The 13,281-nt window shown below is 31.3% G+C and overlaps 1 protein-coding gene across 1 annotated transcript; it reads right to left on the bottom strand.

Moving 5' to 3' along the window:
- Positions 1-3,146: 3,146 nt before the first annotated feature.
- On the bottom strand, positions 3,147-3,782 carry LOC127788902 (uncharacterized). The gene has a single exon (XM_052317576.1). It carries the CDS (start codon positions 3,725-3,727, stop codon positions 3,221-3,223), a length of 507 nt encoding a protein of 168 aa, XP_052173536.1. The 5' UTR covers positions 3,728-3,782; the 3' UTR covers positions 3,147-3,220.
- Between the last annotated feature and the right edge of the window lie 9,499 nt (positions 3,783-13,281).

Genomic DNA, 13,281 nt, shown 5'->3' with positions numbered 1-13,281 from the left:
AAGATACATTTTGCCTTTGTTGGTTCACTGAACTGTTTCCAGGTGGGCTAGATTTTCACCAGTACACCCTTTGTGAAAGAAATAACCACTCTGTATTTCCCTGTTCTTCTTTGTGACAAGTGCCCTAGTAGTAGTAGACAGGGGGAAAACATGTCAAAAAAATGTGGGTGCTGATGTCATGAAAGATAACTCTATATAAAAATGTGGGTGCTAATGTCATGAAAGATAACTCTATATAAACATAACTTCTATATAAAAATTACAATTGAATTGAGGTGGGTGTTATATCTATTCATTAGAGAACTAAATTTCATCAATTAGTTTAGACTTAAATAAATAATATTGTTGCCCTGTTAGAACACTTGCCCTAAAAAAAAATTCTATAAGAACACCACTTTCGGTCATGAAAACAAAGCCAAGTTGAAGTGGGATTTACGCAAGTTGGAATTGCTGCTCCTTGCTTTAACCTGAGGTTTACTGCACTTGTATACAGACAAATTGCGTATAAGGTTGCTTTGATGATGACACATTTTCAACCTTGAATAATCATCAAGGTCCCACTTGAATAATCATCTGGTTGTATATTTCTTAGCGTAGTGCACAAGTTGATTAATATTTAACTTCCCAATGGCTGCTATTCTAGGCACACTAGGGAATCTTTTGGAAGGACAATTCTTAGTGTTTCATAACATTATTAAGTTTTCTTTGTTTTTCTTTCTTTAAGAAAACTAGTCATAAGAGACTTTGTCAAAAATAAAGTTTAGTCTCTCCATACTAGAGTATGCAGAGTGACTGACATAGCTTAAATCTGATATAGTTAGAAATACCTTTTTATCTGAAAAAAATATTATTGGATAAAATGATTCAGATATGACGTGATATATAAGTTCTTGGAGCTATAATGTGAAGTTGGGCACTCAAGCTTTTAATTTTGTAGAATGACAATATTGTTGACTTGGATAGATATGGGAGGAAGGGGACACACCCATATACACACATATCAAGTTAACATATGATTTTTTTTTTTTTTTGTGGGAACTTCCAAGAATTAAATCTTGAAGAGTGATAAATTTGAATAAACTATAAATTTAGACATTTCAAGTTCATTTCACTAGATATGTTTTTTTTTTTTTCAAATTCTAAATACTTAACACTCTTTGAGTTTGATAATAGATATTTATAGTTTACAGGTGTTTGTTGATATCAAATGTCTATTCTTTCAAAAGTAGAATCTAATATGATGCTCCTTTAGTGAGATTTCTCATTAAAAAAAAGGTATCGTGAGTTCTTGTCTTATGTTTAAAAACAATATATCTCCTATCTATATAGGGTCACACCTCGAACTCTATAATATCATACCAGTGTGCATTATGTGCCTTTTTTTTTTATTCTACTTATTTACTTATATATTGTTAACAATAAGAACTACTGATCACTACTATTTTTTGGATATGCACCGAGTAAATTTGTTAGCTACATACAGGAGCAGCATCACGTGAATCAAATAATCACATAGAAATTTGTGAGCTGCTTGCCTCAAGGGAGTTTCAGCCTTAGTGGTAAAGAAACCCATTAGTTTCTTACCATGAGGGTCGGCTCAAGAGATATCCTATTAAGTTCTATGTCTAGGGTCCCTACAAAAAGAAGAGCCTAAAAAATGAGATCTCTTTATTCTCAAAGATTTTGTTTTATGATAATTTTTTATTAGATTTCATTTTCTTTTCTGTTATTTCATTTGGATGATGAGCTCCCAACTCCCTAAGTTCATGAATTATTTTTTAATATTAGATAATAGATAATAATATGTTATTTAGACGAAGAAGTTTATAACTCTCCAACTTCATGAATCATTTTCTAATATTAGATAATAAATAATAAGATATACACTAATAACGCAACAAAAAAAAAAGAAGACAAGAAATAATATTATTTCAGGAGGATAATTTAATAAATAATTTTTTAGATGAAAAAAATTTCATTTAGGAAATTTGCATTGATTATTTAATATTTATTTATATTATTAAAAAATTACCAAAATAACTCTTGTTTGGGATGACAAATAATCTTTAAGTTAGCCAATCATATCAACCCTAGCTTGTGAGTTCCTTTAATACTACTTAAATGTGCATATTATATTTTGAGCTGGATATTAAGAATAGCAGAAGTTTCAAAATTGATATCAATTAAGCTAGATTCGTTTGACATTGCTGAGGATAGAATGTACCGGAAACTTTACTTATCCTCTTCCTCTTCATTTTTATAGCTTTTTTTGTTGTTTCCTTTCTCCAAGAAGTCAGCATGCTGTTTCTAAAGCATATGGGCGCGCCTTCTTTTTCTATTTCTATAATGGTTTAAGCAAAAACCCCACTACCATCACTTTATCAGATTGGCAAATCCGGAAGGATATTCATTTGTGATCTTTAATCAACATTTGCTTGTCTTATTTGACAAAGCATTAAGCTAACCAAAATATAATTTAATGCACAGTTACTTTAAAAGTTTGAGATTATTACAGAATCCTGCTCTTTTTCAGCATGCTGTTTTTGGTTGTCCCACTTAGCCTTATCATAGACATGTAAATAAAGACATGGATTATCTTTTCCAGTAAGATGGCAGGTAATTGTTAATGGCTTGAGCATAAAGTGCAAATCCCAGGTACCAACTTCTAAAAATGCAAATCCAGATTATACTCTTCATGTCTAAGAGCTTAAATTGCTACAAGCCTTTAAATTGTTGTCAAGGTAACTATGCGTATATACATATACACAGATATATATGGCTAACTGCTGCTCCATGCATGTAAAACATACATGTTCTCTTCTCAGCACTCTATTAAACATCCTATGATCCTATCAAACACCATATATAGTCGATGTAATCATGGCTCCATTTTTGCTGAAGATCTTTTGAGTTGTTGGGTATGTATAGAGGCAGAAAGTACTCAAGTCCTCTTGTTAAGGAAGATGTTATTCATATATTAGTTTTATTTGTACAGAAAATTCGTAGAGAATAACGTCGCAACTGTTATTTGTATAACTATGAGCTGGTTTTTAATAATTGTTTCCTTATTAATAGGCCATGTTATTCTGTATGAAAATTTCTGTGCCTGAACTTTGTTTATCTATCATTGCTTAATAAGAAATGTATTCTTGCAAGCTATCCATCTATATATGTTCTGACTACATGTTAAAAACTATAAAAAAAGAGAAACCAACACAAATTAGTTTACTTCAGGTATGCTTTCCAGCATAGGCTTCCATCCTTTACTGCTTCTGTTGCCATCGCCATCATCGTCTTCATCAACCTTGCAGTCCTGATCATCCGTGATTTCTTTCTTTTGAAGCTGAGAAAGCATGTGATCATCAACTGAGAAAGCTCCTTTTCTCAGCATGAGTTCCAGTTCTTTCTTTGTGATCACCAGCTTGATCCTCACCACCCCACTTTCTTCACCCTTCTCTTCTACCTCCGGACAAGCAAATCTGACCCTTTTCTTCTGTTCTCCTGCCGGTGGTGGCACCGGGACGGGAAGGAGGTAGTACAAGCCGCCGCCGGTCAGCCAGGCTTCAGGCTGGAGGTGCCGGACAACCGGGCGTGTGTCAGATAATGCGTGGCCTGCAAAATCTGACAAGACTTGGTGGGCTTTGATGGGTGCTCTGTATTCCAGGACTTTCCCATCTGTTTTCACGACTTTGATAGTCTTTTGTTGCATAACCAAGCAATTGCCCATGACTGTATAATGAAGGCTCTCTGTTTGTTGGATTCTGAGCAAGGTTGCGAGGAGGATAGATGTGTTGTATTTATAGAGACAATATAATGAAAATTGCCCTTGTAATGTTTGGATATTACAGGAAGAGGACTATGCCACTTTGGACCCCCACCCTGTTGATTTTCGCTGGAAAGTAAGCCAAGGGCAACTACAAACCAATGGCTCATGGGCTATATGCCCCACCCTCATTGAGGTAATGATGCCCCATTTTAGATTACTTGGGATTTTGTGGGTCAAACAGAATGGTGAGTTTGGCTATTTTAATGGGATGGTACAATGTGAAACAGATTAGAAAAAGGGCATTCCATGTGGAAATTAAGCCCCCTTCTAGGGTTTCCCACCATGCCAAAACAAAGGACCACTTAGAAACCAACATTTCAACTGTATTAAAAAAAAAAATTAAGTTGTGCTCCCAACAGAAAGAGACAAAACCTAGCTTAAGCGTAGGTATTGATTTTAAACAAAATATTATTTTAAGCTCAAAATTAGGAAAATTTTAAGAAAAAATATCTAGTAAATAGGTCCACTTCCAGCCCATTTAGGTGGAGATTAAAATTCACTATTATTATTTTTGTAGTTTAATGATAGATTGGTCATGAAAACAATTAACTTTGAAAACTATTTATTTCTGTCATTATTGTGTTTACTTGTGAGTTTGTCTAATGCATTATTGATCCATGCGGCTAAGGGAAAGGACAAAAAAATGGTGAAAAAGCATGGGGTTGGCACTTTACTTACGAGTCTAATGATAATAATTGGGTACAATTGTATGATAATTACTCCTGTTTAGTTACAGTACTGCATTTTTGGGTAATGGGTCATGATTCCGATTTCTGTGCAAGTGGGTTACCACCAGACACCATTGAAACAGTGAAGATCTACCAGTTAAGATCCAGTCGTCCCACTACACTTACAGCCCTCAGTGGTTGACCACTGAGCACATTCCAGATCTCAGCTGCCTGAGTCTCCCCAGTTCACCACATCTATTCCTCCATACCTGGTGGTAGACTCGAAGCCAACCATTAGAAAAATATGATATTTGACCATAATTGGGAAAAGAATATTAGGATGAATGTTGGAAGTCATATAAGAAATGATCGATTGAAAAATAAGATAAGATAATAGAGAATATGATAATTATGCCTGTTACTACAATATGCATGATAATACGTCTATGCCAAGTATTTTGGAACTTTCATTTAGTATATTCATATATCATTTTAATAAATATATGTAATTAGTAACAATTAAATAATAATTTATGGCATTCGTTTGGATTATACATAAAAGGGTGTCAAAAATGCATAATTTTTTGTTGTAGAGAGGTTGAGATGGTCATTTTATGTACAGTTTTTAGCTTTATTTTGTAAAAATGGCTATTTTTGTGATTTAAATTTATGAATTATTTGAATTTTCATTTTGGATGGAAGTTTTAATTTTTCTTAACAGTAGTATATTTTTATTTATTTTTAATTATGAATCATCATTTGTCTTTATTAAATTTTATTATTAAAATTGATATGTCAAAAAAGTGAATCCAACCCCCAAAAAAGGTACTCCAAAGGGAAGAAGGTCCAGGAAATAGTTTAAGGGTATTATTGGAAAACTTTGCTCGATAAGAGCTCTCGAGAGACCTTTTAGTGACCTCCCTTGGGTGACCTTGAGAGCCCTTTGTGAGAATTCTCTCGGATGCTAGGAAAACCCATCCTAGAAATCTCTTCTTAATATTTTTAAGAGACTCTTTTAAGAGTTTCTCTTAAGTTATAATGACAATTATTAGAAGACATTTTGAATAATGAATAAGTGAGAATACATCAACTCATTTATGATATTTCTGTTTGAAAATGCACAACAAACGATCTTGAAAAATGTAAATATTGTTTCACCTATCAATTTTAAATTTTAAAGTGATTTCTTCAATTAAAATATAAAAAAAAAACTCTACTCAAATTATAGTTACTTCTGCTTCCTCTGCCCAAAAGTCCACAAACCAAAAGGAAATGGTAAAACTTGAGGCAATAAAAGAAAGTGGGCACAATGAATGAGAAAACGTGGAGAAACAATAGAAAGAAACGTTGGTGCAAAGTGATGTCAAAACGCATGCGCGCTTGATCATAAAATTCTTTCTTTCAAGTGGAGAGACAGACACTTGCCTGCCTCATCCCACATTCTTATTTTCAAGAAATTATTTGGAGCTTTGCGCAACCAACAAGTTTTAATTTTCTAAGTCAACTCGTTAGTGATAAACAAGTTGAATGATGTATGATGTATGAGGCCTTGAATGTGCGCTTCCTCTGTCCATCCATGGGTGTTGTGGGGATTATTTTATTTATATAATAGTTTTTTTTTTTTTTTTTTTGATAGTCTTTCTGATTTTGAAGTATTACTAGTAATTCTTGAAGTCGAGATTGTCTAGACTTGCTTTACCTGTAAAAGAGAGTGGGATTTGGTCCCTTGATGGATCATTCTACACTCACTTTAGTCACTATATTTGAAATAAAATGATATAATAATAATAATATAATTAATATATAATTAATGGGATACATTATTCTTGAAATACCATACTTTTATACAGACTCCCAACAAAGTTGAAAAGGGCCATGGAGAGTCGGATATTGATTCCAATGTAACCCTTTCCAATTGGCATTGTAATGTGAGCTTGGACTCGAGCTAATTTTTCCCTGTTACCTTTACAAGATCTTATGTTAGATTTTTAGACAATTATGATTAACTTCTTAAATCTTGAACTATATAAATATCTCGAATCTCTAACTTAATTTAAGTCTTGAATTTTAATTTTTTTTAATCGAGAGTTATCTTAGATATTTTTCCTTTGAGGTTGGGAAGCCTTACAATCAATGACTATAAGTATTTTTATAGTACCACACGGCCAAGCCACTTTTAACAATCAATCGGGTAATATGTACAAGTAAGGGAATATCTATTTAAAATTAATCTGATATATGTCTCTTATGTAGGTGACAATATTCTACAGCTAAATTAATAAAGCAAATGTGTGTGTATAACCTACCTCTTCTAAGTGGACACTATCTATCACAATATATAGCTTATATCCATGGGGATGAAATATCTTCTAAAAGAGAAAAGTGGCCACTATCTGGATCATGAGACCAAAAAATCTTGCAAAAACGAAGGCAAAAGTGCAGAAGAGAGTGAAAGGAGCCCCAATTGCCACCCAGAAGAGAACAAGAATATGTCATGGTTTGTTGTTCATTCTGTTACGTGGCAAAGTATTAAGGGCTGGCCGACTCAATAATGCAGCTGGTGACACAGTGCTAACCTGCCCCAAAGAGAGCCCACAAAGTTGTCTCTTAAATCTTTCAATCTTCTGCTCATGATATCTCACAATGTAAGGTGTCCTCTAAGATATTGACAATACTGTTCTCCAGGTATTTGTCTTACCGGCAATGTGTTTCTTTGTCCCTCTTCTTGAAATTGAAGATACATTACATACATTCATTGAAATAACACTCTTTCAAACTCAAAGAAATAATGTATATACAATTGTCAGAGGAAGTTTGCAAAAAATGTCCATTGAAGTGCAAACTTCTGAATTCTTATTATCAAATCTTGCTAAGCATTTGAAGACTTATGAGGCAAATTTTGATATTTGTGGTGTCAAACACTCACTTAATCACCTAAAAAAACTTAAGGAGAACTCAACCAAAACATAACTAGTCAATTCATGGAATCTCCCTGAGCATTAGATTGGTGCATTTGTCCGAATGACAACATTTATGATAAAAACAATCAACGACTCCCGAACAGTGACTTAGAGTGCTACTAGCATATTCATGAGTCAATCGCCATTTTACATAAAAGTTGATATTGGTGATATCAACTCCCATTTACTAAACGATCCAACTTAACAGAGTAAAAAAATATTGATCAACTATGACTTGTCAAAAATATCGCAAAATACTATCCAACAATTTTTAGGCAGCTAGTTCAAATCATAGACGTAAAAATATCTATTTTAAGGGATATTATCAAGGAGCTACTACCTTAATTGGGTGGTTATTTAGTACTCCTTTTTTTTCTTTTTATTTTCATAGATATTTTTAGTGCTATTTCACTTTTTAAGAATTTTTTTTTGTTATTCGTGTTGAACAATATAAGATTTGTTCGATGCTAATAAATTAAGAGGGACGTGGTCCCATGGGAGTGAGTGGGACCCACACCCCTTGTAAGCCCATATCGGACAACATAGTGTAAGATTAGCTTTATTAAATCATATAACAAACTGTGTGTAAAATGCTCACATCACGTCATATGATAATCTATGTTGCATCAAATTAAGTTTAGATGTGTTAGTCCATGAAACTTAAACCTGAGACCTCTAGCTCATATTGAACATTGATAGGCTCCATGTTTTTTAGAAAATTAATACATATGCGTTTAATTATTGAATAGATATAAATTACGAATATGCTAAAATAATGAGATTTTAAGCATTATTGTTTTGACACAATAATAAATTTGTAATAAGTAAATTCTTGATCAGGTCATTTCAAATCCTACAATCGAGAATACAATTAGAGGGAGCATGATAGTTCTTGCACGAATACTTCGATATCTACATCAGGTACTCAACTTTGCATAAGCCTTGTAAGCAATATTGAAGTCTGTATTAGAGATGTACCATTTTTTTAAAATGAGTATTCACCTATTTATAAAAGAGTTAGGAGCATTGTTGATACTTGATATTTCAAGATCAACTGATTTCAGGACTTTTATGAATAATGCCTATTTTTACGATCGAAAGAATTATCAGATATCAAAATTTATCATGTTTGCATTTTACTTGGGACTGGAAGATCTCCCAAAACATTTCCCATTGGCCTTTACAATCTCCCGAGCTTGTTGAAACTGTCGACAATCTCTTAGAAACTGAATTATTGATGATCTCTTGAAATCTGAGTAGTTGAGATGTATACCTCTTACTTTTCTTAGATTTGGGTTTGCCTTTTGTGGACTTAATCTTTGACACATCATTAGGTATCACGGTAACTTAAAGTAAACAAAATTAATAAAGAATTAATTAATTATTATGCATGTTTAATTAATTTTTCAAGTGAGTTTTTTAATTGGTTCAATATTTGTTATGAAATTTTGTTATTATTATGAGTAGGAATATTAATGGTCCTCCATTTACTATTTATATACTTATTTTAATAAAATTTGAAATAATTCTTATATATATATTTTTTGAATTTTTATATTTATTTTAATTTTAAATAAATAATTAAAGCCCATTTTCATTAACCTTTCAGTGTCATCGATGCTTGTTGGTCCATTAGCTCCTATTGTTGACAAATATTATGAACAGCAATGCTGCTCCCTGGAAGAAGTAAAATTCCTTTTGTAGTAATCAAATTCAATGACTTTTGTGTTGCCTAAGTACATTCAGAGCACTTGATTCCAACAACAAAAGATGGAAAAAGCAATCCTCCCTTCACTCTTTTCAAACCCATATCAATTCCAATTCCTCCACTGTCCCTTTCTTCTTTTGCCACCCCCACTCACCCGCACCCAACCAATACAATTATCTAATTTTTATTTACTTCCTCCACAATTCAAATAAAAATATTTTTAAATTAAAAAAAATTCAATTCAGGTTAGATACCGTATCTAGAAGGGATTCTCTATCTCTTATAAGGCAACTGAAGACAAGGTATTTAAAAAGAAACGATTTCTAGCAGACTTATAGGATGACAGCCTCTTGAAAAGAGAAGATTTTGGACTAGTTGTAAGGTTGCATGACGAGAACGTCATATCCTTAAGAAAGAAGAATGTAATACCCCAACAGTCCAGATAAAAGTAGTATATAGAGAGAATAAGTAATTAATGAAACAATATCAACTGAATATTTTTTGAATTGAATGTAGGTAAAGAATTCTTAGATTAAACGTTGTTGAGTTGGGGGAACTTAAGAATGGTAACCCTTAAAAAGCTCGGATAGATCTATTAGAATAAATTATTTTAATCATTTCTATTACTCGATGCGAAATATTACAAATCTAATGAAAATAAGATTAGATTCTGGACAAGTATTCCATTGGAATTTGGATCTAAGTCTTCATCATAATGTCAAGATCTACCATATTGCAAAGGACTTGAGATTCAAACACTAGGAAGCTTAAATTGGCTTTATTAGAGAAGTATTTTAATAATTCTATAATATGACATAAAATATATATTTTTGACGTTAAAAAATTCAACTAATTAATTAGCTTATAACACAAATTATCGAGTCTAGACTTAATTAGGTGGAAGTATTTAACTAATTAACTATTTTTATTTATCGTACTACTATCTATAAATTTATTATTTTATTTTTATTTTTTTAATCATGTTTCACTTATCTACAACTTTACCTTTCTTAACTTAAAATCATGAATAAAACTATAGCCGGCGTTACCATCATATTATTATTTTAAGATTTTATTCTCTTTCCGTGCGACTCCAAGCTTCGAGATTGGACCATGGTCGGGTGACCCGGCAAACGAGAATGCGACATGTGTCGTGACAGCGTTGGCCGGCACCGCCAGGTATAATTCTCTCGGTGCCTTTTGACTGGTTGTTGTGCAATCATTTTGTCCTATTGAATTCATACGTTCTGTGTCCAATTTCAAATGGAAAATACAAGTTAAAGGCGGTATATATTTATTTATAATAATTTCCGATTTCCGATAGAATTCTATCTAAAATTATTATAAATTTGTGTGACATATTAATTTGTAAAATTTATTTGTGAACGTAGGATTTATTAATCAAAATATGAATTAAAAAAATATAAAAAATATTTCAGATAAAAATATTTTTTATTGTATTTATTAAATTTATCTTACAATTCACTAAAAGAAAGTCACGTGACTTTTTATTTGTCAAAAATTAGATAATCAAATCTTTTACTCTCTAGATAAATTTATTTGTAATTTTATAAATAACAAAAAAATTCATATATCCACTTATTTTATAAAACCCTCATGCTTTCTTTTATCTTCATGTTCATCTTCTTATTCATGTTGCTATTGCCTACGTCGTCCACAGGCACCGTTGCATCCTAGTTCGCCTATCATTGTCACCTTTGTCACTACCTATTTGGCTTGCTACCTATAATAGCCTACTTTTTCTTACTTTACTAGTCGTCATCGACCACTCATAACCATTCATTGTTGCTCCTCTACCTAATTCCATTCTTCGAAACTCAGTTTTCCCTTATTTTGAATGTTCTTTAACACACAATTATTTTATTTATTTATTTTAATAATGATAGGATATTTTGATACAAAAATATTTATCTCAATATTTATCATATGTGGTGTTGGCTCGTTAATTTATTTTTTTTAGAATTTATAACGAAATATAATAATATGTCAAGATTGAAACGTATTTTAATAAAAAGTAATACTTTTAATGTTAGAATGAATAGTTAAGAGGATTGTTTAATTCATTAGGGAAGTTAAGAGAGTAATATTTATAAAAAAAAATATTTTCTTTAATTTCCATAGAAAAATAAGTGAATTCATTTGAAATTAAGATGGGTTTGGACTTTAACAAAAGTCTTAAAATCATACTTAAGAAGCATAAGTAACTTTGATTTCAATTCTGGAATCCATTTTGGTTACAGTTTTAATTCTGATTTGATTATTTATTTTTAAGTATCGAAATTAAATCATAAGTCTTCGGTTCTGATTTTAATTTTTAAATCAAAATTAAAAAGGCAATTTTAATTTAATTTTTTAAAAAATATTTTCAGTTTAATTCACGATTTGAACTCAACTGTGATCAACATAACTTTTGTCTAATTTGTTTTTTTTATTTGTCTAATTACTTTTGGGCTCTATGTTATCAAGTCAGGCCGAGCTCAATATTGGGCTGGTCTTGGCCCAACATAGCCTTCTAATTTATTTATCATATTATATTACAAACCCAAGTGCAAAAATAATTAGAGATTTAAAAAATTAAAATATATGCACTGACATTTTAAAAAATTGAGATAATTTTAATGTGAGATAATAGTGATACCATAATTATTATGAATGCTAACTTCAAATAAATATTATACGTTATCATTAGAGGAGCCGTCCATACTATACACATGATGAAAAATAAAAAATAAATAAATTAAAGTTTATTGAATGACATTTAACAATTATAATTTATTTCTAAATTTTTAGCAGTATTTAAATAAAATGAGTCATATTATAGTTGTAAATTTATTTAAAAAATTAATTATTGTTTAGAGGTCGTGAGTTATAATTTTATTAATATAATTATTTTTAAAATATATATATAAAATATTTTAGAAAAGCACTTTATTGACATAACGTTTAGCAGCAACTTACCTAACTAACATTTTGTCTGATATTTTTTTTGACAAAAAGGTTACTTAAATACTTTAAAATGACATTTAATGTGATATTCTTACATTAATATTTTGTAAACTTATAAGTAATTTAGACACATAACAGAATATATTAATATAAAAATCTTATATTAAATATCAATATGAATTAGGAGTGTGCATTCGGTTATAACACGACTGAATCATCCGATTTTAGCTCATCAAACAGAACCAAACTTAAGGATATAACTGAACCGACTTAATACACTAACCAAAATAATTAAAATCGAACTAACCGATTTGGACTTTGAACTAACCAAAGTGAAAAAGTAGTCCAAAAATCGAACCAAACCAAATATATAAAAAATTGATATTACCAAATTACAGCTAAAGTATATACTTCACAGTGGCTAATCACACATCTACCAGCTGAAGCTAATCATATTATTTTTTAACCAAACTGCACCTAGAGCATATACTTCTCAGTGGCTAATCACACATCTATCAGTTGAAACTAATCACACAGAAACAATTAATCCATCAGCATTCACCACCCCTCCCAAACTCAAAACAATATTATAATTTTAACTTATCTTCAACAGAAATCATCACACATCTTCCAAGTATCAAAAATGGAGAAAATTGAAAAATACTATAACTAGTAAGCAAATATTTAGATCCCATGTACAATTCATCCTTCCATTTATTATAAAAATGATAGAAATGTCTTCAATCAATCTAGGAGTACAAAGAACATCCATTAAACAATAATAGCACAATTCATGCTTCCATTTTGTTCTTACCATTTTATCACAAGAGAACGGTAGATACATGGAATGTTTAAGCCTATGAACCAAATTATAAAACAAAAACAATGAATTCGTTGGCAAAGCCAAGTCAAAACACAAAAAGATTCAACAAACAATAAGGGAAACCAACCAGATTGGACATGAGTCACATGACAAAACCACACAACAATTAAGTTACTGAAATGCCAAAAATCGTATTAGTATTATCTTCTCAAATTGTTGACGGCGAAACCAACCAGATCATTAGCGATTAAGTTGTCGAAACCAACTAGATTGTTGATGGCGAGGTAAGGGCGAAATAGGTTAGGGTTTGCTATCGCCTTCAACGGGTG

Source organism: Diospyros lotus, chromosome 13 (assembly GCF_014633365.1).
Source record: "Diospyros lotus cultivar Yz01 chromosome 13, ASM1463336v1, whole genome shotgun sequence".
Taxonomy (NCBI): Eukaryota; Viridiplantae; Streptophyta; class Magnoliopsida; order Ericales; family Ebenaceae; genus Diospyros; species Diospyros lotus.
The sequence above is the reverse complement of the archived record's forward strand: the minus strand, read 5'-3'. Positions and strand labels throughout refer to the sequence as shown.

Coding starts and splice junctions, on each gene's coding strand:
- LOC127788902 (XM_052317576.1), bottom strand. CDS start 3,727: ATGGGCAATTGCTTGGTTATGCAACAAAAGACTATCAAAGTCGTGAAA.